The following is a 27,839-nucleotide window of genomic DNA, read 5'->3' on the forward strand; positions in this document are numbered from 1 at the left end:
CCCCTTTTCTGCCCCTGCTCCAGGCTCCTAGTTCCTTCCCCGTCAGTGCCTCGGAGGAGGGGAGGCAGCATCATGGCCCCCCGCGCGGCCGCCATCCGCCAGACCTGCTGCTGCTTCAATGTGCGCATCGCTACCACCGCCCTGGCCATCTACCATGTGGTGAGTGTGCAGGTGCCCTGGGCAGTGTGTGTGTGTGTGTGTGTGTGTGTGTGTGTGTGTAAGACAGAGAGCGAGCGAGCCCCACCCCCATCTACTGAACCCCCTTGAGTGGGAGCACCGTTGCTCACCACCTCTTCGTAGAACCCCGGCCGTCCCTTCCCTGCTCTGCGCCTTAGGGTCCCTCTCTGTCCAAAGTGTGTGCCGGGGGTGGGGTTTGGGGGCGGGGGGAGCTCTGCGGCAGTGGCAGCAGTGGAAGGAGGGGGTCCTTGTTCTAAACGAATATAGCTCCCATTCTCTCTGAGGCTCAGTTTCTGCCTCTGTGAAATGGGACCTTCAGCTCCACAAGCTCATTCAGGTGCAAACAGCCCCAGATGTGAAAGTGCTTTGGAAACCCGGAATCTCAGGAAGAACGTGAGCCAGGAGTGTTGTCAGGAAATGGGGTCAGGTCACAGGCACGGCTGTGCCGACTCTCCCTGGAGCCTGGGCCACTGGAAGGGATGGGAAACGGGATCTCCCTTTTGTGCTTCCAGAGGGAACAGAGGGGCCTGAGTCCTCGGTTTGGCTTGCATATGAGCAGGGTGACTGGCCTGGCCCTGGAGACTTGGGTCAGTTGAGGAGGAACGGGCCCACTGGTACCCCTTTGGAGGCTGGTGTGCACAGCTGGGTGTTGAGTCTTGTCTCTTATAAACTCAGAGTGACTCTGGGCGAGTCATAGCCCCCCGGGGGCCAGAGGCTCTCCCTCTGTCTAGGTGGCTGAAAGTTGGGGTTCTCTTTTCGGGCCCTGTCCAGACCCATCCCCCCAGCCCACAGTTCTGAGACACACACAGCTCACCAGACCCAGCGCCTCCCTCCCAGGGTGACTCAGGGCCTGTGGTTAATAGTTCTTTTATGAGCCTGGAAGGGCTTCCTTAAAATTAGCCTAGATCTGGCAATGCTGTGGCAGGCTGCTATAAACTGTTCAGACCTGGTTGCATCTGCTTCCTGTCGCAGGCAGAGCCGGCAGGGCTGTGGCCAGAGCCCAATCTTCAGAGCGCTGGTGCCACTCAGGGTTCAGCGCACAGTCTCTGGATCCGGACTCTTGTGTACCAGTCCTGGCCTCGTCACTTCCTAGCTGTGCAGCCTTGGGCCACTTACTTAACCTTTATGAATGTCTGTTTTGTCTAAAAAAAAAATGAGCCTGAGAATAGTAATACCTCTCTGATGGGGTTGTTGCAAGGATCAAGGGTATAAATATCTACGAGGCATGTAGTGGGAACTATTACCTGACAGGTAGTTGAAGTTATTATTAGCAGGGCCTCAGACACAGAGCCTGAGGCCGGCACACCCATAAGTCAAGTGGTCACATCCCCAGAACACTGGTTTTGGGTGGAGCTCAGAGGTTGCTCCGCCGGGCTCCTGCCAATGTGAGAGTGATTCTGAGAGAAGTGAAAGGCACTTGACTGTCACCAGACCAAGTCCTTAGGGCCTCTTTAAGCTCTGAGATTGTATCATGTTCTTGGAAACACAGTGTCCTAAGCAGGGGTGTCCCCGTGGGGGGCAGGCCCCTGGGTCCCTACCCTTGCTCTGCCGCTAACTAGCCATGCAACCTTGGACAGGCTGCTTCCTTGGGTCTCAGTTTTTCCTTTACAAGATGATGGGTAAGGGGTGTGGACTGGCTCAGAGGTCTCAAACGCCGATGCGTCCGGGGCCAGGCGGGTCCTGTAAGTGAGCGCCCTGGGGTCTGCGGACCTCGCTGTGACCTGGGAAGCCTGTTCTGCGTCTGTTCTGGCAGCTGCTCTCTGTTTCCGCCGATTGTTGCTGTGTGGGCCCCAGCAGCCGCTCTTGTGACATTTGGAGAATCAGGAAACACAGGCTTTTATGCCACAACTTCTGCTGTCTCCATGTTGGCGACTGATTTGAGGAAAAAAAGAAATCCCTGGGCAGACCGAGTCAAACCTACTTGCAGGCTGCAGGGCCCGGAGTCTGCGTCACAAACCCCTGACTTGGTGACTCTTGAGGTTTCCTTTTGCTCATGCCATCCGAGATCCTCACCTGTACACAGCGATATGACATCAGCCCCTGCCCACAGAGCTGGAAAATGTGTGCGCGGGTGATCAGGAAGCCTTCTTGGAGGAGTGCCACTGGCCGAGGTGTAGTTTGGTTATGAGGAGGGTGGATCTGGGATGAATAGGTGTGCAAAGCTGTGGAGGCTGAGGACCGTGGCTTGTGCTTGGGACCCTACACAGACCAACTGGAGGCTGTAGGTTGGGGAGTAGGAGGTGGGAGGGGATTGGATTGATAAGCTAGAGGTTGGACCTTCACGACAGGGCACTTTTGACATTTGGGGCTGGTGCATTCTTTGTTGTGGAGAGTGAAGAGCACACTGTCAGATGTTTAGCAGCATCCCCTGGCCTTTATTTACAAGATACTAATAACTCCCCACCAGCTGTGATGACCCAAAATATCTCCAGACACTGTGAATGTATCCTGGGGGTGAAATCACACCCAGCTGAGAACCACCGTCTTTCATGTGGGTCATGGGGAGCCCTGGGATGTCCTAGAGCCGAAGGCAGGAGAATGGAAGAAGAGTCTGGAAGCTGGCCCCGGCAGTCTTCTCTGGGCTGGAATGCTTGATAGATTCCAGTGGAGGATGGTCCTCCTGCCCTCTCTGTGAGAGGTCTTGCTCCTTCCCAGAAAGGGCAGGGCTTTCTCTGTAGCCTGGCAGTCACATAGCAGGTGTATTGTCAGGGCCTTGAACATCTGGATAGAAAAGTAGATGCTGCCCTCCAGATGTATTGGTCACCTAGACTGGTGTCATCTGGAGCCATTCGTGGGTGACAGCCCTGCACACGGAGAGCTATTCATGGACTGGGCCCCTCTAGGGAGGGTTAAATCGGGCTCTTCGCATCCTCAGACAGTGTCACCGCTTACTGAGTCATTGGGGTGTTATCACTGCAGGACCCCCACGCCCAACGGCCGGAGGACCTTCTTCCCCACTTCCCTGGGTTTGTGCAGAGGATTCCCTGGGTCACAAATGATTTCTGACCCAAAGTGGCACACCTAGAGGAGTCAGAGAACTTTTGTAAACTGGTCTCTCTGGTTCTGGTTTATCTGGCAGCCCAAAGCATGTCTGTCCCAAGTTAATGGCAGGAGATAAGGACCCTAGAAGACCCTTTTGCCCAGAAATATCTCCCTCCCAAGCCTGGAGTTCCATTAGAAATCCATTGTCTGATGAAAAGCTTACATCCACGGTGATTTCAATCCTGTAGCAAGAGGATACACCGAAACAAGGCCAGGAGGAAATGAGACTGATGCTGGCCATGGCTTGTCTCTGGGTTACAGGTTGTGAAGCTCTATTTTTTTTTTCTACTTTTCTGTATTCTCAGTATTTGCTACAATGAGCATGTATTACATTTTAAAAATAAATATTTTATTTTAGAACAGTTTTGGATTCATAGGAGAACTGTGAACAGAGTTCCTGTATACCCCCTTTCTGGACTCCCCGATTGATAGCATCTTACATTAACATGACGCATTTGTCACAATTGGTGAGTCAGTATTGACATACTATTATTAACCACCAGCCCATACTTTATTCAGATTTCTTCAGCTTTTCCCTAAGATCCTTTTTCAGGATCCCATGTTGTATACAGTCATCACACCGCCGTAGGTTTCCCTTGGCTGTGATAGTTTTTCAGATTTTCCTCATTTTTGATGACCTAGACAGTTTTGAGGGAATATCAGTCACGCATTTTGTCAGATATTCATCAAATGGGACTTGTCTGGTGGTTTTCTCCTGGTTAGACTTGGACAACGTGTTTCGGGAAGGAGATCGCAGAGGTAAAGTGCCCTTCTCCGCACTGCATATTGAGGGTATAAGCTTGCACATGCCTTATCACTGTTGATGTTGACCTTGATCACCTGGCTGAGGTCCTGTCTGTTGTGTTTCTCCACTGTAAGGAGACTGCTTCTCCACCAGTGTTCTCCTTGACTTACAGGTCTGCTGGCAGCTGGCTCCATGTCTGAGGCACTGCTAATAAGAAAGCACTCAATCTCTATTACTTAAAGGACCCTCTTGTCAATGTGGATTCGCTCTCAACATGTCTTTCTTTTCCGTGCGCAGCCCCAGGCCAGCACACGGGCCTGACAGTTTCATGGCCTCTGTCCTCTAGGGGTTCCAACCTACCAAGGAAAAATTGTGATAATGGTGCTCAAGAGTAACAGGGCTGGCTCAGCTGGGCCCAGACAAGCTGCCTTAGGTCAGCCCTGGCCTAGAAGCTCTGGGTTTCTCCAGTTGCTCAGCGGTAAAAAATCTGCCTGCAAGGCAGGAGACACAGGAGACATGAGTTCAATCCCTGAGTCGTTCAGGAGACATGGGTTCGATCCCTGAGTCAGGAAAATCCCCCAGAGGAGGAAAGGGCAACCCACTTCAGTATTCTTGCCTGGAAAATCCCATGGATAGAGGAGCCTGGCAGGCTACAGTCCATGGAGTTGGAGTAAGAGTTGGACTCTACTGAGCACGCACCAGGTGGAGGCCGGGATTCAGGAAAGGCTTTTGGGAGGAGGCCTGAGTGCTAAGCATGAGCAGGACTTTGCTTCAGAATGTAGAGGAATAAAAGGGCGTGCTGGCCGAGGGAGCAGCAGGTGAAGATTTGGAAGTACTGAGAAGCTCATGGAGCTGGGATGGAGGGAGCGATGCTTATGAGGCGTGGTAGGGAAGGTTGCAGAAGTCAGCAGGGGCAAGACTGAAACGAAGCTCTGGCTTCTTTCATGGATCTCTGCTTGCCCTAGTTCTCTCATTTCATAGAGGAGTGAACAGGGTCCAGAGGGTCCCTGGCTAGTTCCAGGTCACACAGGGAGGTGGGGAGGGGCTTGCTCCGGACCTCGGCTACCAGCACACAGGTGTGTGGGATGAGCCCACGGGTGCACAAATGAACTCCTTACCTGGTCCATGGCCCAGGGGTGGTCCGTCTGTCTGAGAGGCCCTTCTCTCACCCAGCGTTCGTTTCGTCTTCATGGTCCAGCTCATGGGAAGCTTCCTCCTCCAGGAGGCCGTCTTGTTTGTCCTCCTGAGAACTGCAGTGACTCCTCTCTCTCTGCTCCACTTTGGGGCCTGAAAAGATTGTGGACTTGTCTCCATCACTCACTGACAATGTGACTGAGCAGGCAGTTGCCTTTGCTGTCTGGGACTCAGCTTCCTATCTGTTAAATGGGGCCAGTGGTCCCTGTCTCAAGGGTGATGGTTTTGAAATATTGAGCTGATGTGGCCCTACGAGAGATGGGGCTGGCAGGCAAGTGCCCAGTGTGGGCTGTGGGATGTGACCAGAGGCCACTCCCCTTTCTAGAGCTCATCTGTTTAGAGTCTAAAAATAGGTCCTAACTGTTAGGTCCGTCTGTTAAAACCTCTGCCTTCACGCCCAGTGGCCCCATGTGGGGCAGAAAGAACTTGCTCTGTATGCTGCCTGAATGCGGGGGGAGGCCAGTGGGGGTAGGGTGGGAATCATGGCCCCTCTCCAGAGCCATGGCCAAGGCGTCCTGGTGGGAACTCAGTTGTGCTCCCCATCTCCAGGGTGCGCACCCTGCCTTCTAGCTTATAAAATGTCAGAGGCCTTCAAGGGGACCCCTGGACCAACTGGGCCCAATGTAGGGTGGCAGGCAGGGCCTTCTGGGGAACAGAGTTAGTTGGGCTCTTCTTGCTACCCCAGGCCTGGTGGGCTGAGTGATGGTGGCCAGTCATCTGTGAGAGGTGGGCCGGGACAGGCCAGACCCCAGAGTGAGCCTTGTCCCATCCCCACTTCCTGGTTCTCAAGCCCAAGGAAAGAGAAAGAAAGGGCTTCTGGGAAGGGGAGGTGGTGAGTGGTGGTTCCACCCATTGGGGGTCACCTTGGCTGGAGGGACCCACTGCTGTCAGAGAGCCATACCAGCCCCGGGGAGGGTCCTCCCTGGTATAGGGGCTGGGGCCTCACTCAGACCTGGCCCTATGGCTGGAGGGCAGGGCCTGGGTGGGCCAAGGTTCTCGGTCAGCACCCTAGTCCAGGGCCCTGCCGCCCCTCACCAACCGGAAGGGAGGCTTTTATTTTGAGCCCAGGGCAGTGGCTCAGAACCAGGACTTCTATCTGAGCTTACTGAGGCCTGCATTGGTCTCCCAGGGGACCCCACACCACCAGGGGCACAGAGCCTTTAACGAGGCAGGAAGCTGAGCAGGGAGCTTGCAGAGCGAAGGTGCTGGCTCCCTGCCTTCCAGCCCTCAGCCCTGCTGAAGGCCCAGTGGGTCCCTCTCGTCCGAGCTTCAGTTTTCTCTCCTGTCAACTGGGGGCCAATAACCATGACCAGCATGGTCAGAGACTCAAAGGGAACCAGGTGGGAGACCCAGCGAGTACCCCACAAATGGGATCTATCCTGGAGCCCCTATTTGACAGAAGAGGAAATTGAGGCTTGCACAGGCCAAGCGACTTTGCAGCCCGGGGTAGATCCAGAACAAGAGCCCAAGAGTCCTGCTCGAGGCCCAGGCTTTGCCACTGTTACTCCAGACCGTGTCGGGGGAAGGGCCGGCTTCTTGGTAGCCATGGAGTGGGATTCAACAGTAGTATCCGGGGAGCATTGTTCTTAGAAACACGGAGCCCATGTGCAAAGATGCAATCTCTATTTCACCTGTAAAATGAGAGGGAGTTGACCTCTCCTAAATGCTCCAGTCATACTAACACTTATTATCACAGCAGGGGCGTTTGCCCTGAAGGTAAATAAGGAATTGATGCTTTGTGGGGATAGTTTGGGGGTGTTCCGAAAGTGGAGGAGGATGGGAGCGTGGACTCAGCTTGGAGGCTCATTCTGAGCCCCCAAATGGGTGCCCATAAAGGATGACCACCCCCCATCCTCCAAGAATGGCAGAGTCCCCCTGGGATTCAGCGGGTCAGAAAGTTCACCTTCAGCGCCTCTTCCTTCAGGGGAAGTCTTGCCCTTCTGTCTTCTTTCACAGGGGCAGGTCTGAAAGGTCAAAGGGCAGAGGGCAGAGGACAGGCCTTGCTGGGCTGTCACACTCGAAGCACAGGCAAGGGATGGGGCTCGGAGGTTGATACACTGGTTTTCCCGGACGTGGGCCCAGAGCGTGCTGCTCCCATGCCGGCGCTTTCCACTGCGGGTAATGACCCATGGGGCGTGCAGTCCCAACTGTGTTCTCTGCCAGCTCCCTACCTGCGCGTGAGCTGTTCCTTTTTTCCCTGGAGTGTTCTTTCTCCCTTTTCTGCCAACCTCACAGTCACATCCCTGGAAAACCACATGTCCCCTTAGCATCTCCCGTATCCCTCCACCAGTCCAGCCACCCAGCGGCAGCTGCCATTTTCTGGGGGCCTCCTGTGTGTCAGGCATGTGCCGAGCCAAAGTTGCAGTTCCCCGAGAGAAGCTTCTTGCAGTTGCCTAAACACACCTCATCCTTTTTTGCTTTTGCTGTTCCCTCTGCCTGGAACACCCTTCCCACTGCCCTTTGGTTGAAATCTTTAATTCTCACCATCTCTCAGAAGCCTTCGTGGAGCCCCGACTCCTAGATTCTGAGTTCTCAGCATCTCCCCCTATCCCGGGGTGGCTCCCACCTCCACCTGTGGGGGCCCTGGGGGTCCTGTGTTCTGGCCTGGAGGCCTGAAGGCCAGGGTCGGCCCTGCCTGATTCATCTTCATCATCCCCAGGGCCTGACACGGAGTAGGTGGCTGCCAATCTCAATTGTATTTTACTTTTGCAAACCTTTTATTGATGCATAGTTTCTATAAGTGGATGTCTTGATGACCTTTTTCAGGGAACAACATCCAGGTAACTTCCAGACTGAGAAATAGGACGGGACCAGCCCCCAAGGGCCCCTGGTGGCCCCCGCTCGTCACTATGCGGCCCTCACTGACTTCCTTCAACCCTTGTAGTTCTAGAAGGACCCAGGGATGAGTTTACACATCACGGGCTCTTCTTTTCTCTCAACCCTGTGTTTGTGAGCTTTTTCTGCATGACTGTGTGTATCCACTTTGTTTCCCCCTTGCTGTATACTATTTCACTGCATGAATATATCAGAGTATGTTTGCCTCTTGTAGGGAGGAGGAAGACACTGGGGTTGTTTCCAGCGTGGGGCCCTTACAATGGCCACGGGGACCTGTGGCTTGGTGTCTGCCCTAGGCACGGTCCCTCGATTTTTCTGAAGATCAAGTCTTTGGTAGCAGACATCTGTCAACCTCATCTGCTCCGCACAACAGCCCTGCTAGTGGGTGGAGCGTTCTTTCTGTTTTACAGATGAGGAAACCCGGTGCAGGAATCGAGGGGCCAGGTGGGGCGAAGGAGGGGCGGTTAATTAGGAGGGGGGCGCGGGGATGGGAGGGAGGCTGGTGCAGCTGGGGTCCCAGGGAAGTGAGGGCAGTGGTTCTGGGAAGGCGCCCCGTGATGGTATCTAGGCCGGCTGGGGAGGTGTCTGGGGAGATAGCTCTGGCAGAGGCGGGAGGGGGGAATGGCCCCCACCCAGTTGCCCCTGATAAGCTGCGACAGGAAGTGTGGGGTGGGGTTGGGGAGGAGAGCTTCCTCCCGACGCTGATGCATCTAGTTCTTTTCTCCCATCCTCTGGCCAGACAGCCCCAGGGGGCCCCCCTCCACACACACAGGGAAAGCAGGGTGGGTGGGTGATGTGGAGGGGAGTGAGCTTCAGGGAGGGGGCGATGATGATGATGATGATGGGAAGGAGAAAGATAACAATAGTCACAGCCTGAACATGCAGGAGTCCATGAGTTCCTTGGCCCCCAGAGCCGGAGGACCTGGGGTCAGGTTGGAGCAGCCCTGGAAGGCTGGAAGAACTGTGCGCTTGGGACCGGCTTCCCATTGTGCGAATCGCTTCATCTCTGTTGGCGAGGGCGGAGGACGAGCCGGGGCCTGACTCCTTGTGCAACCTTGGCTGAGGCACTCACAGGCCCTGTTCTCCTCGGATTGGAAGTGGGTCAGCAGTTCTGACCTCACAGACTTGTGAGGAGGAGTCATTTCAGTTAACAGACAGGAAATGGCCCACGCACCGGCTCTCACGTAGTAGATGCTCACTGAGTGTCAGATCGCTTTGTCAATTTTACCCCCTGGAAGCTCAAAGGATAGGTTTCTGCCTGCATGCTTGCGCAGATCCTAAGCCCCAGCGGGGCCCGCATTCTTCGACTGGGAAATGGTGCTTGATCCCCAGAGTCAGGGGATCTGGTGTCATCACCACCATCGCTATGATCTTCATCACCACCATCATCATGTCATGCTGTCAGGAGTGCCGTGGACATCAGCAGCCCCAGCAGGCCTGTGGCTACCTCCATCACCACCAGCCTGCCACCTCCACCGTCACCTCTATCATCACTGCCCATAGGATCATAGCCCAGCCACAGGGCAGCCAGTCCCTGTCTCCCAGCTCCTGCACCATTGTCAAGCCCACCTGACCCTTGTGTCTACTCCACTCAGCTGCGGCATCACCGCTGTTATGGCCACAGCCATGTTCAATAGTGCTCCCATGCCCCTGCCCTCCTGGCCTCCTCCTCTCCTCCTACAACCGCTGCTGTAGGTTGAGGAAGGCGAGTTTCGGAAAAAAGAAGGAGACGGGCACTGTACAGGAACAGATCACCTTTAATGAGGCGAGAAGGGGCAGCAGTCAGATTAGTGAGCTGCTGCACTTACCCAAGAAAAGAGTAAGTATGTATAGGCATGTATGTGGAAAGCTACTGTCTTAAGGGGGCCTGTTCTTCTTTAAGGTTGTTCGGAGTAGTTAACTCTTAAACGGTGATCGGCCAGAGGCTGGGACCGGCTGGGAGCTGGGGCTGTTGCTGCTAAGTCACTTCAGTCGTGTCCGACTCTGTGCGACCCCATAGACGGCAGCCCACCAGGCTCCCCTGTCCCTGGGATTCTCCAGGCAAGGACACTGGAGTGGGGTGCCATTTCCTTCTCCAATGCAGGAAAGTAAAAAGTGAAAGTGAAGTCACTCAGTTGTGTCCGACTCATAGCGACCCCATGGACTGTAGCCTACCAGGCTCCTCCGTCCATGGGATTTCCATGGCAAGAGTACTGGAGTGGGGTGCCATTGCCTTCTCCAGGAAGCTGGGGGTAATCAACCTTAATGTCCATTTTTTTTTCTTCCTGAGAGAGAGTTCTTTGTTTTGCTTAGAATGGTGGGGAGGACCTGGAGGGGAGTTTTAACTCCAGGCTGTTTTGAGCTGCGTACCTTTCCTTCAGCTGCCCTTTTACTTGAGCTCAGGCTGTTGGTTTGCTCCTCAGAACCGCCAGGAAAACAAGTAGAAATTCTCCTGGCCTCCTGGCCACTTCCCCCATCACACGGCTTAGGGAAGTTGTGTGTTTGTTTTTGAGAAAGAAGAGCTGGGGTGGGGATGAAAGTGGGAACTGAAACCAGGGAGAAGGCGAGGGAAGAGGTGAGAAAGGGGAATGGAGAGTGAAGGCAGCAGGGGCGGGCTGAGCGTGGTCGGAACTCACCGGCCACAGAGCCCGCGCCTGAGCGCAGCGTCCGGAGGGCTCAAGCTGACTCTGACTCTGCAGTCTGTTTGTTGTGTGGCCTTGGGCTGGCCACTGCCTCTCCTTGGGCTCCACGTGCCCAAGGGTGACATCCCCTCTCTCAGGGAAGAGTCATTCCTGCCCCCGAGTTTCCCTGGATCTGTCCTGGCACGCTCCAGGTCTCTTCTGGAAACGCTTAAAGCCATGGTCAAGCTTTTCCTGTTTGTGAAACCTTCCTGGGGCCGTCCAGACAGCTATGATCAGTCCCTCGTCAGGGACTCTCAGCCTCCCGCATGTCCCATGACATGGCTCTGCACACTCTGGTCGCCTGTTGGGTTCCCCTGGGGACTGTGACACCTGCAGGCCAGGGTCAGTGACTTTTCCAGACAGGGCTGGGAGGTGGTGGGCGCTCAGAGTGTTTACCGGATGAACAAACAAGGGAGCAGGTATATACCTGCCCAACAGTGTGTACTGATCGGGCACTTGCTGTGTGCCAGGCTCAGGGCTGGAGTGCATTTGACCGATAGCAGCCCTGCCAGGCAGGTCCAATTATTATCCCATTTCCCAGAGGAGGAGACTGAGGATCAGAGAGGTTGGGAGCGTGCTCAAGGGCACAGAGCCGGGGTTGGGGCAGGGTCACTTGAGTCCAGCACCCTGGCTCTTAGCTGTAACTGACCAAAGATGCCGTGATGGAGGAACAGGTGGGTAGTGAATGCCGTGTGCCCAGGCATTGTGGGAGGAGAGAAGCCCCATTCCTGTCCCAGGAGGGCATGAATCACGGCCCAGGCGGGCGCTCAGACTCAGGGAGAGGACAGCTCTGCTCTAGTGGGAGGAGGGAGATGAGGGGAAGGGGAGGGCCAGGTGGCCTAGGTAGTCTGGACACTTGGGGTTTCCTGGCCTCTCCCAGCTTATGCTATAGGTAAGTCAGGTACTTTCTGAACTACAAAGAGCTCTTGCTGAGGACTTGGGTGGAGCAGTGAGGACTTTCTGATGAGTGGGGTGCATTCCGGGGTGGGAGACCCTGGGCAGCCTGGGTGTGACATGCCATGGGTGGCAGGAATTCAGTCATTCCAGTGAGAATAGGGGTGACTCTCTTCATTGACTGGAGGGGATAAACTGAGGTCAGGGAGGAGCTAGGACTTGGCCAGGGTTATCTAGCTGTGAGACAGTGGGAGAGGCCTCTTCTACCCTAGCTGTTGTCCCTTGAGCTGTGGGCATAGGGTCCGTCGGTGGCCTGGGAAGGGTGGGCGGATCGTTGGTGAGACCAGGGCTTGGCCCCAGATCAACCACTCAGCCTGGAGTGGAGCCTGGACTCTGGGAGCCCAGGCAATAGGGTTCATATCCCAGCCAGGCTACGTGACACAGGGCACGTGAATTTTCCTCTCTGAGTTTCCATTCCTAACCTCTAACATGGGGAAGATGTTGGCTTTCTTGCAGGGTTTTGGGAGATGGTGGTGCAAGCCTGTGGATACAGTTCTCAGCACAGAGTAGGTGCTCAGGGAATGTCAGTTCCTCTCCGCTTCATCTCCTACAGAACTGAGATGCCTATCTTCCTCCTGGATCAGGGACTGGTGTCTTCCATTGATTGTCAGAGGCCAGCAGAGGGTCTGAGTCAGACTGAGGTTGCTCTGGGGTTGGTTCCTGCCTCTGTGAGCCTCCAGGTTCTTATCTGGCAAATGGGGACAGGGATATCACTCTCCTCCTACAGGATGGTCGGATGAGAAGGTGAAACGGGGTAAAGGAGGAGCTTGGTTTTAAGCACAGGTGGTTTTTTACAAAAGTGGAAATGCTTCTGGTGTCTGCTGCTGCTTCTAGCACAAGCTGTGGGAGGTGGAGGAGGCGGCAGAGGGAAGGGGAGGCAGGGCCCTGCTGGCTCTGCTGGACTCTCACATGGGAGTGGGGGAGGACAGACCTCAGGCAGAGCCAGGAGGTGGGGAGATGCTGGGAGGACACTGGAGAGGGGAAGAGAATCAGAGCCAGCCCTGTTGGCCTGCGGTCCTACAAATGATCAGCTGAAAGGCCTTGGACAAGTTACCAGACCTCTTTGAGCCTCACTTTTCCCATTTGTGAAATGGAGGTGGGAGCATTAAGAACAGTCCCTTTGCTGGATTTGGGAGGATCACAGGGATGGTGTGGGTGGTGAACCAGGCATGGAATCAGGCTGTATAAATGTCCCCCCTCTTCGCTCTCATTTCTGGGATCCCAGGATATTCAGGAGGGGGTGGTTGAAGAGGGATAGTTAGGGCGCTAGTGGCAGGATTGCAGACGTGGCAGCAGGGCTGTGGGAGAGTGTCAGGGCCAGAATTGAGAATCTCGGGAATGGTTTGTGGGTTGGCACCGGTTTCCAAAGTGGGGTGATACCCAAGGTGACCACTGGGGCCTCAGAATGACAATATTACAATTTCTAAATTTTTCAATCATGTTCTTTATTCATTTCTGGGTATGTTGCGTGTAGGTTTTATGATGTTCACTCTAAACCAGGACGGTGGCACATGCATATAATTTGGAAATCAAGAAACAGAGTAGTGTGTGCAAACGGTTTTACTGACATAGGTCCATGATCAAAGTATCTGAGCCCTCTGGAGTCAGGAAAAGCAGGTCTCCGAGGTGACCTGGGGATTGGGGTGTGTGGGAAGGCATCAGGACAGCCCTGGGAAACTGGGGCTTCAGGCTCCTCTTTGTCCCCAACTTGCTGTGCGTCCTTGGTCCAGCCACCTAACCTCTCTGAGCTCAGAAAATGAGCAGAAGGAGTTTATAAAAGAAGCAGACAGACTCTTTCTAGCAGCTAGAGGTCGAGACTGTCTGATTCCGAGTGTCGTCCTAGACTCAGACAATCCTGGACTCTTGGGACTTCAAAAGGCTTCCTGTATCACGGCTGATAGATAATCATGCATTTCTAAGCTCAGCCGTGGCGAGTCGTCTGTGCTGTGCTCGCACATCTCAGGGAACCCCAGAGCTTATCATTTTTCAGGGAGCCCTGTTTTGTCCTGAACTGAGCCGTCATGTGCCTCCCTTTCTCTTTCCCTCATTACAGGGGAAATTGGGGGAAAAGGGCCTGGAACTCTAGTCTTTAGGAGGTGAGGAAGCAGCCTTTCTCTCTCTGAGCTATTTCCTGTGCGTATCAGCCACAGCCCCCACCACATCTGCCTTCTGCTGTGAGCTGCTTTCGACACTTCTGGGGAAACAAAGCCTTTTTCATCAGGTAGAGGGGGCCCATGTCAACTCACAGCAGCCGAAAGCAGCTTATACTTGCTGAGTACCCACTGCAGGGCTTGAAGCTCAGTGCTTTGCAAATACAAGACAATTTATTTCCCATTAAATCCAGTGCTTGCCAGTTTCCAAATGAGGGAATTCAGAGAGGTAAAGTGACTTGCTCAAGTTCACATAGTGACCTGGATTTGTATCCATCTCTGCCTGACTCTCGGAGAAGGCAGCGGCACCCCACTCCAGTACTCTTGCCTGGAAAATCCCATGGATGGAGGAGCCTGGAAGGCTGCAGTCCATGGGGTCTCTGAGGGTCGGACACGACTGAGCGACTTCACTTTCACTTTTCACTTTCATGCATTGGAGAAGGAAATGGCAACACACTCCAGTGTTCTTGCCTGGAGAATCCCAGGGATGGGGGAGCCTGGTGGGCTGCCGTCTATGGGGGTCACACAGAGTCGGACACGACTGAAGTGACTTAGTGACTTAGCAGCTGCCTGACTCTGGAGCCCAGCTCCTCATCAGTCTTCTTTGCTGTTCCTTTCTGCCCCCTGAACAGGATGTAATATGGCAGGAAGACAAATTGAAACCTAAGTCTGAGCTAAAAAAAACCCATCACAAGTCAGCCGGGGAAACAGATGGTGGGTGTCTAGTTGTTTGTCAGCTGAGCATCAGTTACTAGTGCAGGGCCGCCTAGAAAGCCCATGCAAACTTAGGCCATATTAATAGAGGTAGGCCATCCACTGCAAGGGAGGAGACAGTCTTTTTCACAGTGTGGTCAGATGGCACTGGAGAAGTGTGTGTGTATCATGGGGAGAAGGCTTGCTGTAAGGACATGAACTCAGTGAAGATTAAGTTCGCTGTGGTTGGAAGCATTCAAGTAGAGGATGCATGGTACAGGATTCCTGCCTTAGAAGATAGAGGGCAGGGATAAGGTGACCTCTAAGGTCCTTTGAAACTGCAGCTTTGTGGCTGAACCACAGCTCTTGCCAGGACCACAGCAATGCTCATGTCCATCAGGTTTCCCCCTTTTCTGTCATTCTTAGCAAGGGTCCCCTGAGGGAATAGGGTTTATTCGTTTATCCATCCGTCTGTTCATCTATAGCAGCTAGAGCAGTGAACAAGAGAGACACAGTCCTTTCCTCAGTTCAGTTCAGTCACTCAGTTGCGTTCAACTCTGCGACTCCATGGACTGCAGCACGCCAGGCCTCCCTGTCCATCACCAACTCCCAGAGCTGACTCAAACTCATGTCCATTGAGGCAGTGATGCCATCCAACCATCTCATCCTCTGTCGTCCCCTTCTCCTCCTGCCTTCAATCTTTCCCAGCATCAGGATCTTTTCCAATGAGTCAGCTCTTCCCATCAGGTGGCCAAAGTATTGGAGTTTCAGCTTCAGCATCAGTCCTTCCAATGAATACTCAGTACTGATTTCCTTTAGGATGGACTGGTTGCATCTCCTTTCTATCCAGGGGACTCTCAAGAGTCTTCTCCAACATCACAGTTCAAAAGTATCAGTTCTTCAGTGCTCAGCTTTCTTCACAGTCCAACTCTCACATCCATACACGACCACTGGAAAAACTATAGCTTTGACTAAAATGGACTTTTGTTGGCAAAGTAATGTCTCTGCTTTTAAATATGCTGTCTAGATTGGTCATAACTTTTTTTTCCAAGGAGCAAGCATCTTTTATAATCCAGAGAGAATAATAACAATAACAATAATAGCACAGACTGTGCTTATTATTTGTCAGGTACTTTAAGTGAATCATGTCATCTGGCCCCACTACAACCTTATGAGACAAATATTAGTATTATCTCCATTTGCACATGAGGGTTGAAAAGCCAGGAGGACTGGCATTCATAGATCAGAGACTCCCAGGTCTGAGTTGATGATCCCAAGAACTTGAATTTCTGTCATGCTCAGATGCTGTGACTAAGACCCTGTGATGTCCAGAGCCTGTCGTTATAAAAGAGGGCACACAGCAGGGGCCCAGTCCCTGGTGAGAGCCCTCTGTTTCCCCCACTTCCTCAAGCCTGACCTTCAGTAGTCACAGTTACCGCTTTGCTAAGAACTGGGTATGGTTCTAAGTGCTGTCCTGCGATGTTCTCCTTTACTCCCCGCATTAGCCTCCTTAGGTAGCTGTCAGGATTATCCTCATTTTACAGATGGGGAAACGGAGGCACAGAGATGTCAAATAATTTTCCCAAGCTCACACAGCTAGGAAGAAGAAGAAGGAGGGTTAAGAGCTTGAGCTGTCTCTCTCTAGGCCACACTGTATCCAGGATGCCCCACTGCCCAGCATTCCACCTCCTCCAGGACCTCTCCTTACGGGCCCCAACTGCACACTGTTGGGGTGGAAGTGGTTGGTGGTGGGACTGTGCACACCCCGGCTCACTGATGCTCTGTTCTGCCCCCAGATCATGAGTGTGTTGCTGTTCATTGAGCACTCGGTGGAGGTGGCCCACGGCAAGGCCTCCTGCAAGTTCTCGAAGACGGGCTACCTCAGGATCGGTAGGTCCAGGGGAAGCCAAAGGGTGGGGAGGGGTGAGGGGAGGGGCACCGGCCAGGGGTGGAGCAGCTGGAATTGAGGCCCTGCTACTCGTCCTTTCTGACGTCTGCAAGTGGAGAAATTCCCAAGTGTCCGCACGAGGTCTCCAGATGTGAGAGCAAATAGGAGGCTGCTAGGTGGTCAGGCAGTAAAGAATCTGCCCACAGTGCGGGAGACCAGGGTTCGATCCCTGGCTCAGGAAGATCCCCTAGAGAAAGGGAATGGCAACCCACTCCAGTATTCTTGCCTGGAGAATCCCATGGACAGAGGAGACTGGTGGGCTACAGTCCAGGGGTTGCAAAGAGTCAGCCATGACTGAGCCACTGACCCACTTTGCAAACCTAGCCAGCCTTTCTAGTCTGGACTAGTGGCAATGGCAGCAGGAATCTCCCCTGCTTGGCCCAGACAGGCGCCCGTCACTCAGCTCCTCACCGTGGGCTCCAGCCCCTGCTCACCTCTCTGGTCTCACCTCTCATCTCTTTCTGCTCCCTCCACGCTACCCTCCCCCTGCTGCACCCACCACACCGAGCTGGGCCCTGTCTCGGGGTCCCTGCCTGGCCTCCTGGCTCACGGGCCACCTCCTTAGAGGCCTTCCCAGGCCCCTGCCACCCCTCTCCCTCTCTTACGCCATCTTTGTTACCTGAAATGTTCTGTTTGCAACTTGGTAGCCCCTCAAGACTGAGAACCGCAGGAGGGCAGGGCCTGGGCTTTCCTGCTCACTGGCATAGTACCCACACCAGAGGTTCCCAGAGTGTGGCCCTTGGAACCTGGAATGCCTCCCTAGGGGGCGCTTCTGGGCCCCTCACGGCTCTCTTTGTCTTTCAGCTGAACTGGTCTCCAGCTTTCTGCTCATCACCATGCTCTTCATCATCAGCTTGAGCCTGCTGGTTGGCGTGGTCAAGGTGAGGGCCTGGTTGGGGAGGGGCAGGGGAGTTGGGACCTGGGAGGTGGGTATGGAACCCTCGCTGCTCTCCTGCCCTCTCCTATTCACACCCGCTACATGGGCAGCCCTGGATGCTGAGAGGTGGGAGGCAGGTATTTGGTGGAGATCCAGCTTGCACCCTGAGATCTTCAAACTTAGCTTTTGGAAACCTTCCACCTTTTTTCCACACCAGACCCCTCAGGCTGGAGGCCCCGGTTTCCTATGAAAATCATCTGTCCTCTGTGGGCAAGGGTGTGCTCAGCCAGCTGTGGCCGCCGCTCATCACTGACTCTTTGGCTGAACTAGCTGCCAAACCACATCCTTTTGAATTGCAGGTGGTGGCAGGGAATTTGGTAGAGAGAAAAGGAAGGGGCATTTTGAGGCCTAGGTAGAAGGGAAGAAAGCAGTGGATTCTGTAATCAGTGCGAGGAGCCCAAGCAGAGGGGAGGGTGCAGCTGCATCTAGCTCAGTGCCAACCAGCTAGCGGATGAGAGAGACGGACTGCGGCTCAGCCTCCTGCAAAGAGGAACCTGTCTGTCCCTTAGCAGCCCCGGGAGTGGGCAGGAAGCCAGGGCCCAGGTCACACAGTCATGGGAGCGGGCCCCGGAAAGAGAATCCTTCCTGGGCAGACAGTGGGCCGGGTATCCCAGGGCCAGCAGGGTGGGGTGGTGATTTGGTGCTGGTTTGGATCGTCTCCACCTTGCTCCAAACACCACTGTTCACTCCCTAGCTAAGATCATTCTCTCAGGGGCCCTGCAACCCAGGGAGGGCTTTCGCCTTGGTTCCTGGTGGTTCCTGGGGGGTTGTGCAGAGACACAAATGGTCCAGCTAAGAAAATGGATCCGATCGTCCCTGAAGCCCCTGAGCTTTAGCCTGGGCTGATTCGGCTGCCTCCTGAGCAATTTTGGATAACCACATGAGAAACCACGAAACCACCTTTTCTCTGATTTTGTCCCCAGCTGTGGGTTCCTACGAATTAATACTGGTCACAGTGGTCACTTGCTTTCACTTGAAGGAGAGGGATGTCAGCCTTGACCTCCCAGGCCCTCTCACTGTGACTGAACATCCTGGGAGGCATGCTACCCAGAGGTCAGATCCATTGTTAAAACAGCACAAGCTTTCTTTTTCCCACCTTCAGGCCTTAGCTCCTGCCAGCCCTGCTGCCTCCAGTGCCCACCCCTTCCCTCCCTGCTTCTTTCCAGCTCTAGTCCCAGTGACTCCACTTCCAGGAAGTCTTCTCAGATTCCTTTTCATCTGTCAAATGGACACAAAGTCTTTCCTTCTTGGGTTCTTAAGAGCGAGTTGAGGCAGACCCGGGTCCTAGAGCCCCAACCACTTATCTGTGTAGATGAGGACTGTTCCTGGTGTTCCTGCTGTCTCCCAGGACACTGAGACTGCTTACCCTCAGGGCCTGGGTCTTGCCTTCTCCCCAGGTCCAGACGCTCACTCAGAGGAAGGCATGTGGATCCCCATGGGGTGACCTCAGCTGAGCTGCACAGATGATTTAAGAGAGCACCAGGTTCTCAGGGAGGGAAGGGAGCTTCAGGCCATGGGGTGCCGGAGACCCTCAGGCTGCACAAGACCGCTTGTGCAAGGGACCCCAACCATACTGGGCTTGCCTTTCAGAACCGGGAGAAGTACCTGCTGCCCTTCCTGTCCCTGCAAATCATGGACTTCCTCCTGTGCCTGCTCACCCTGCTGGGCTCTTACATCGAACTGCCCGCCTACCTCAAGTTTGCCTCCCGGAGCAGCAGGCGGGTGGTGAGTATGTCCCGTGTCCCTGTCCCATGCCTCCCAACCTCCAGCGGGGGAGACAGAGGAGCTCAGGCTGGTGAGGGCAGGAGCCCACAAGGCCCCTTTCTAGTTGGTGAGGTTGAGCAAGTCTCTGAGCCCCTTCAAAGCAGCCTGCGTTTCTTCCTATAAAATGTGTCTGAGATCATGTCTCATCCATACGTCTAAGTATTAATTGGGGATGCATGCACAGGGCGCACAGCATGTGGTAAGCATGGAACAAAGGTGAATTTACACCATAGGAAAGGGGATGCCCCATTTCTGCCCCGAGCTCCTACTTTGTCCCTCAACCACGTTGAAGAAAGGAAGGGAAGATGGTGAGCATCCTTGGTGGGAATGCCCATGACACCTGGTGCCAATCACTGACTCAGCTTTACAGAGTTGCTTTCACACGTCTCCTGACTGTGGCCTTTGAGGAGACTGACAAGCTATACGGCAGATGACCCTGGGCTGGGAGTCAGGACACCCTGGTTCTTGTCCTGGGTCTGCACCAGCCCATGGTGGCAATGTCTGAGGAATGAGCTTCCGTTTCTTTCTGGGCACCATGGACCAGAGAGTTGTTGATGTTTCTGGCTGGCAGTCTCTCAAACTGAGGGTCCACTGAGTGCCCCATGGTACCCAGACTTTTGGGTTGGGGCTAACTTTCTGGTCTGTCTTCTTCCCCCAAAGAGCCCCTCCAAGGTCCCACTGATGACCCTACAGCTGTTGGACTTCTGCCTGAGCATCCTGACCCTCTGCAGCTCCTACATGGAGGTGCCCACCTATCTCAACTTCAAGTCTATGAACCACATGGTGAGTCTGAGCTGAGGGTTCGCTGCCATCACTGACGGTGTAGCCTTGAGCAAGTTGCTTCCTCTCTCTGTGCCTCAGTGCTTAGGCTGGGTTCTCTGAAAGTGGAGCTGGGTGGGGAGATTCTTGCGTGAGTGATTTCCTGAAGGAGAGTTCTCAGGAAGAAATCTGAAAGGAGCCAGGGAAGCAGGTTAGACAAAAGGAAGAAGTCAGGCAGATATGTGGCTTTAGGAGTAGCCCTGAGGGATCCCAGAGGACGCCCTGCAGTGTGAACTGCAGTGCAGAGATGGTGATAGTTTTTCACTGGTCTCTAACAAATGATCCGCAAACATAGTGACTTTAAAACAATAAGCAATTGATTTCTGAATAGTTTCTGAGGATCGGGAATTTGAGAGTGGCTTAGCTGGGTCGTTCAGATTCAGGGTCTCTCTTGAGGTTGCCTAGAGGGCATGTGACTGTGGACACCGAGGGCTTTTCTAAATCGGGAGGATGCCCTCCCAGGCTGGCTTACTGGGATGGCTGTGGGGCTCTTTGCCTTGGTTCCCAACGATATGAGCCTTTGAGAAGGCTGCTTGAGCATCGTCATGTCATGGCTGCCAGCTTTCCCCCAGTGAGTAGCCGAGTGAAAGCAAGGAGGAGACAGCCACATGGTCTCCGAGGTCACACTTGCCTCTGGCACATCCTATTGTCTGTGAGAAGTGAGTCTCTAAGTTTAACTCACACTCGAGGGCGGAGTGTCAAAGGATGTGTGCACATATTTGCGAATGCCGCAGAGATTGTGCCCCCAGAGCAGGACCTTCTATCAACCAGTCCTGCTGTAATCTGCCCCTGGGGAGGGGACATGCCCCCCAGGTGTTTCAGGATTAGGTGGATCTGTCAGCCAAGACTACCCTCTGGAGAAGAACATGATGGGGACAACGGGGGCACCAGCCAGATAGGGGTCATCTGGATGGGCATCAGCTGCATTTGCCTCTCTGGGTTTGCTCCCCTGCCAGACAGGGCTGATGGTAGCTAGCACTGGGCTCCCAGGGCCCTTGCAAGGATCATCGGAGAAAATGTGTTCCTATGTGTATGGAGAGCTGGCTTTTATTCCTGTTAGAGTTCCTTAGGGCAGAGGCACTGAAACGGCCCCCAAATCTGTTCCAGAATTACCTCCCCAGCCAGGACGGTATGACTCACAACCAGTTCATCAAGATGATGATCATCTTTTCCATCGCCTTCGTCACCGTCCTCATCCTGAAGGTGAGTGGTCCCTGCCCCACGGCTCAGGGAGGGGTGATGAGGTTGTGCTGCTCCAGGGCCTCCCATGCCAGGCTGTTAGGAGACAGGGAAGCGTGTCTTCCATGTCTGCCTTCCTTGCTGTGGGCTCCAAACTCCAGTGCTCCCCACACCAGCTCCTCTGACCCCACATGGGATCCTCAGGGACCCCCAAGTTAGAGCAAGTGGATCTGTGAAGACCCAGCTGTGTTTGTTAGGGACTTAGTGTGTGACTCAGAGAAACCCTGATCTAGGGGAAAGAGGAGCTATTCTGTCTGGAATTAGATTCAGAAAGACCTGGATTTGAATCCTAGCTTTCCCCTCTGTAGCTATACGGTTGGTTTTCAAGTCACTTCTCTCTGGGTCTTGGATCTCACCTGTGAAAGGTACATCCTGTGTCTTGCTTTGCCCATGTCAACAGTTTTATGTGATTCAGGCACCAAAATGTAGACAGGTCCTGAGGTCATATTATTAGAGGTTTGGTGATGAGAAAGAGGAAAGAGATCGGTTTTATTTTTCTCAGGAGCAGTCAGGCCCGGAGGACAGAGTTCCATTTCAGGTCCCAGTTCTTAGAGATATGGTGACAGACAGGAGTGTGTTAATTGTATCAGTCTCTAAAAACATATTGATACATCTCTGGTCAATGAAGGGGTTCCTTGGTGGCTCAATGGTAAAGAACCTACCTGCAATGGTCAGTAACATTTGAGTAACGAAAGATATGTTAATACGTCTCTGGTCAATAATGTGTTAATAGCAGCAGAACAGGAAGGTGAAGCGGCACGAAAACTCTGCCGTCTTAGGGAGTCAGTGAAACCGGGGCAGTTCAGCTTGAGAAAGAAATGACTCAAGGGGGATGTGATCACTGTCTCCAAGTACCCGAAGGACTCTCATGGGGATTCTGGAGGCCACAGTGGGGACCTGTGGCCGGAAGCCACAGGGAGGCTGGTGTCGACTCAAGAGAAGGAAGGGCTGTTAAAAGCATTCTTTTCTGATTGTGAAAGTAACATATGATCGCTGTAGAAATTTAGAAACTACCGATGAGCAGAAAGAAGATGATCAGCCCACCATCCACCGCCTCTCAGAGAGTAGCACTTAGGATATCTGGGTGCATTTCTGCCCCCGCCTCTTTTTTTTTTACGGGTGGTGTTACCAGACATCACTGCCTCCTTTCATCTGAGGCCCTGAGCAGTCTCTGCTCTCACTTTATGCCAAACTGGAAAGAGCTTCACTCCTTTTAACCCTTCCTCAAAGGACTGACCTATCACAAGTGCGTCAGTCACGCTCAGTGAGAACGTTTCTGAAGGCTGGCGGGGACCCAAGTAGGGGTTCACATCATACACGCTGCTAGAGAAAAACTGCCCAAACACAACTCCATTCCCCCCAGCCCTCTCCTGTTATTTTCATCCAGTGGGAGTGGGGGGCTGTTCTCTGTTAACATGGAGACCTATTAACACATCTTAGGTCTGCCCAACTCTGCCTCAGTGACCACTCTCCACCTGCTTGCTTTGCCCTGGCCCTTCATACTTCATTCTCTCATGGCTCATTTTATTTATTTCTTCTCCCTCTAAGTCTTCATCAGGGGACTCCATGAGGCAGGGGACATTCCAGATACCAGGACCCGCTCTTCTTCCTTAGAAGGCAGCTTAGGGGCAGAGAGAGACTTACTGGCTCTTGTTCCTTGCATGCACCCTGGAGACTTCACTCCCCACCCTGGAAAACTTCTCCCCAATTCTTATATCAATTGCTAAGAGAAAACTATTGCTCATGCCATCTGACAGATATATACATCTGTACATATAATTTTTATGCATCGATAAACATAAAACACTACTGTGTACAGTTTGGTAATTTGCTTAAAAAAACCAGCATATCATAAGCAATTTTGTAGAAAACTTTTCTGGCTGTTAGCTCTGTCTCAGGAGGGGTGGAGCCACCTTAAGAGGTGGTGAGTTTCCTGTCCCCGGGGTGAAGAATCAGGATCTGCAGGAGTGTTGCCAGAGTGGCTGGAGGGTAGCCCAGAAGCCTCCAGAAACCTCCTCCTTGTGCTGAGTCTGTGGGGCAGTGAAAAGGAAAGCACCTTGGATAGCTGAGACTGGCAGGTGAGGCCCCCTCCAGCCAGAAGAGGCGTCTGAGCAGCAGCAGTTGAATGTGGCTTTGGGGGGTCAACTGGGGCTCCACAGGAAGCACGTGGCATCTGTCCCAGGCCTGCTGGAGTGGTGAGAAGGGGATCATGAAGCATAGCCTGACCTGGGCCTTTTTTCCAGGTCTACATGTTCAAGTGTGTGTGGAGATGCTACAGACTGATGAAGTGCACGAACTCGGCTGAGGAGAGGAGTGGTTCCAAGATGCTACAAAAGGTGAGCCTGCTGGGCAGTCAGGTCCCAGGTCTGCCCCCACTGTGTCACTGGGGGCAGGTCTCTCTGCCTTGCTCGGTTTCAGTCTCTCAACTTGTAAGATAAAAGCTGGACCAGAAGAAGTGTGAAGATCCCTTTCTGCTCTGATTGTCTAGGATTCAATTCATTCATTCACGCATTAAACATTTTCTGCCTCTTACTCTTTCTTGGCCTCACATCCAACCCTTGGGATGTAGAGAAAATTAAGATGCCATCCTGCCCTGGAGGAGAGCATAGTCCAGAGTGAACCTAGACATGGAGATTCAATTACAACTTGCTGTGAAGCACAGGGGCAATGGGAGCACAGAGGAGGCACCTAGCCTCATCTGGGGTTTCAGGGAAGGCTTCCTGGAGGAGGTGGCACCTGACCAAATCTTAGACTGTCAGTTGGTACAAGTTAGCTGAGAAAGGGGAAGGGATCTTCCAGGAAGAAGGGTGAAGTGCACTAAGAAGCAGATGATTGGAGAAATGATGCAGAATTGCAGCTGGTTTAAATTATTGGAGGCTCACTTTCCTCATCTGTAAAATGGGGATTGTATTGGTTAAGACTTTTTTTTGGGTTGCTAGTGTTAGACACCCAACTCAATCTTACTTATGTTAAAAAAAAATTGGGAATTTATTAGCTTATAGAACTTGAAAGTCCAGTGTTCAGGTCTGATTCAGGTACAGCTGAGGCCTGATGTCCAGAAATTTCATTTTTAGACATCCCTATCTGCATGGTGACAAAACAGCTGCCAGTAGCCCTAGACTGACATCCCACCCTCTAAGTAAGCCCCCCAAAAAGAAAGACATTCCAGGAGCAAGTCTGATTGGGCCAGCCTGGGTCACAAGCCTGTCCCCAAACCAGTGATGGATTGCCGGGGAGGATGAAATCCTACTTTGAGTGACCACTGCAGGTCTCATATCCACTCCCTTAGGTCAGAAAGATGATCAGTTCTTCTGAAAGCACACGGGCTGAGGATGTTTTCCCAGGGAAAACGGTGTACTGCTCTCAGAACAAGGGGGCTAGGTGCTGCACAGGCAGAAACAAGTCCGTCTGCACCTGTCTGGTTCGTGTAATGCCAGCACATAGTTAGTACCCAAAGCATGCTAGTCGTCACCCTCATCATCATTTTCATCATCTTGTCAGAGCTGGGGGTTGGAGCCCCTTGACCCTGGGTTGGGATGGTGGTCCCAACTGGTCAATTCTCAGTCCTCGTCTGTCTGTCTCTCCCAGGTGGTCCTGCCATCTTATGAGGAAGCCGTGTCTCTGCCATACAAGGTTCCGGAAGGGGGCCCAGCACCACCCCCATACTCAGAGGTGTGATGCTCGCCAGGCCCCAGCCCTGGTGCTGGGAGGGGCGGAGCTGCCTCGCAATCCGCTTCTTTGCTTTGGCCCCCGTGGCCTGGGTGAACCACCTGGCTGACTTCAGGACCATCCGCTTGTGTCCCCCTCGCTGGCCTGCTTTTCCTGCGGGGCCTGGGAGATGCTCACAATGGGTCAACCCTTTTAGGCTGAATGATTCCTTGGGTCTCGAAAATTCAGTCCAACAGCCCTAGGCTTCTTTCGATCGGCTCTGACACTGGTCTACACGACTGGTCTTTCTAAAGTCAGTGAGTTTGGTTATGTAACTCTCAACTTCACCAGTTTTACTAAGGGGCTGACAAATCAAAAACACACTTGTCAGTTCGGTGAAAATAATGTGGTCAAACAACAAAGTCCATTGCATTGATTTGTAAATAGTTGTCAATTCACAGAGCAATTTAGTCAAATAATCATCAGTTGGTCCTCCCCACCAAATACATATGTCCAATTCCTTCCAATAGTTGCTTAAACAATGATTAAGTCAGCCAACCCTCAGTTAATTTAGTGATGACACCCAATAATAAAAAAAACTCAAATTAGCCCCTAAACCATTCAATTCAATCTCATCCAATAACCCAACTGCCTGCTGTGGTCAATTCAGTCCTTGTGAGTCCTGAATAATTGTTCATTCAAAGGAAAATGCAGTCAAGCATTTGCCAAAACAGGAAGTAGCAGTTGTTTTAATCATTAAACAGCCTCTACAGACACACAATAGGTTTGCTAAAGAGTAGTCATCCTCAACAACCAGTCACTCACGGCCAGTGTGGTCACATAGCCATGGGTCCTGGGAAACGGGTGTCCTCACCCGCGGTCATCTCTAGTAACTCACTATCGGCCCATCCCGCAGCCTATCCACCGCCAGTCAGCTGTAGGCCACCCAGCTCTGCCTGACACTTGGGTCAAGCAGAAATTCAGCCCTGAAATCAGGCAAATGCATTTGTTGGACTAAATCCACAGGTTAGTTCAGTCAAAACAGGCCAACCCTTTGTGGGCACAGACCCAGCCCTGGGGGCTTATGTTGGTGGGGCCATAGGGAAGGTTTTGGTACCTGTACCACCTCTTCTGTCTGCCTCCCTGGGGGCCAGGATTTCTGAGGGCACAGATCCAAAGGTGGAAAGAAAGCCACAGAAGCAGGTTCTCTGGGGTCTGTGAGGGGGTGCAGAGGGAGAGGGCTGTGCAAGGGGCTCCCACCAACACCCCTTGTGCCACTGCTTTGTGTGATGGGGAAGAAGTTTTTAATAAAGCAGCAACACGCTTCTCTTTGGCTCATGTGGTTCCTAAAATATAGTGTGTAGCCAGGGTTGGAAAGTCAACCTTCATCACTCCAACACACACACACACACACACACACACACACACAAACTGTTCTTTCAGTCCAGAAACTCACAGGGCCAATGTCCAGGTAGGGAGTGACATGACCTGGCACTGTTTCTGATCACAAATCATGGACCCTGTAAACACCCTCAGGTTTCCCAGACATGGTAGGAACTGCACTCACCTGGACAGCACCCACCTGGAGGCAGGTCCGATGCTGGGCACTGGGGTGACCACAGTGGATCTGAGTAGCCTCCAGTTACCCTTCAGTCGGGTAAGAGGAGGCAGAAACATAAATGATTGTAAATAGCCTGTAATTATTATAACACCATCATGGGGAAAGTCTGAGGGACCCTGTCAGCCAGAGGAGACTTCTTGGAAGAGGTTTCACTGAGCTGAAGGAAGAAAGGACAGCAGTGAGCACAGTGGGGAAGGATGTTCTGGACTGAAGTGGCAGAGTGTAGAAGGCCTTGTGGAGCGGGGAGAGGAACTGGGGGAGGCAGCCCAGTGTGGCTGCTAGTAAGGAGGAGGTTGGCAGTGTCTTGGGGCCTGGGTCATGAAGAGCCTTTGTGTACGTCAGGGTTCTGTGGCTGCAAGCCCACCCTGGCTAACTTCAGCCAAGAAGGGCTTTATAGGAAGGAGATGGTTGCAAGTAACAGAAAATTTAGTGAACCAAATTTACTGAAAATAGCAATCAGAAATAAATGGTGGTCGTGATGTTTCTTGGCTCACATAAATGAAAATCCGAGGGAATTTCATCTTCAGGCGTGGTTGGATCCAGGAATCAAAATCTTCAATACTCTCTCTTTTCCCACCTCTAGCCTTCTTCCTTTCAGGCTGAGTTGCCTGAGAGTGAAGCTGGCAGACAGCATAAGGCAGTCTGAGTTGGGCTTTGTCACTAGCACCAAGGAGACCTAACAGAACCTTGAATGCCATGGCCAGGAGTGTGGGCTTATCCTCGGATAGGGGATTCTTTGAGGGGTTTTGGGCAGGGGAGTTACAGGATCGGACTTGGGTTTTAGGAAGGAAGAGACCAAATTCTGGGACCCATGAAAAGGCTGGCAATGTCCCCCTATAGGGAAAGAGAGAAGGGAATTTGAGCTGTGCTGTCAATCTGTTGGAGTTGTCAGCTTTTCTGGAGATTGGCAGGTTTCTTCATGGATTTTACCTGCTCTTTATCTAATGCCCGAACAACTGATAAAGCGAGACTCTAATGGAGATGGACAGCAACCTCCCGTTTGTTCACACATGAGGGGACTGAGGCCCAGAGACATCAAGTGACTTTCCTGAGGCCACACAGCAGTCAGGGGTTGGACTAGGTGCCTTTTTACTGTACTTGCAAGTGCAGGTTTAGGGGTTGGGGACGCAGTCTGTGTGAGCTCCTGCTTTTTATGAAGAGAACCAAACCCCTCCCCCCCCGCCCCAAGAAACCCCCAGCAAGTGGTAAATGGGGGCAGAGGTCACAGGAGGAGGGGACTGGCCTTGCCTCCAGCCTTGTGTCTTCATCAAAAAGTTGTCAAGGGGCAGTGTCCGTGTGTCCTGAGGACAAACGCTGAGATGACACTCTCATCCTCCTTCCCACTCCCACCCCTGGCCTGAAGCCAAGGAACTGGCAGAGATGTGTAGTGGAATTGTGCCCTGTGGCCAGGCG

General features: G+C 53.0%; 1 protein-coding gene across 1 annotated transcript; it reads left to right on the forward strand.

Moving 5' to 3' along the window:
• Window positions 1-26,132, forward strand: LAPTM5 (lysosomal protein transmembrane 5). The gene is made up of 8 exons (XM_006054586.3): window positions 1-159; window positions 16,247-16,340; window positions 17,203-17,279; window positions 18,926-19,060; window positions 19,760-19,882; window positions 21,026-21,121; window positions 23,401-23,493; window positions 24,746-26,132. The coding sequence occupies exons 1-8, from the start codon at window positions 73-75 to the stop codon at window positions 24,833-24,835; spliced, it is 795 nt and encodes a 264-aa protein (XP_006054648.1). The 5' UTR covers window positions 1-72; the 3' UTR covers window positions 24,836-26,132.
• Window positions 26,133-27,839: the final 1,707 nt, after the last annotated feature.

This window comes from Bubalus bubalis, chromosome 2 (assembly GCF_019923935.1).
Source record: "Bubalus bubalis isolate 160015118507 breed Murrah chromosome 2, NDDB_SH_1, whole genome shotgun sequence".
Classification (NCBI taxonomy): Eukaryota; Metazoa; Chordata; class Mammalia; order Artiodactyla; family Bovidae; genus Bubalus; species Bubalus bubalis.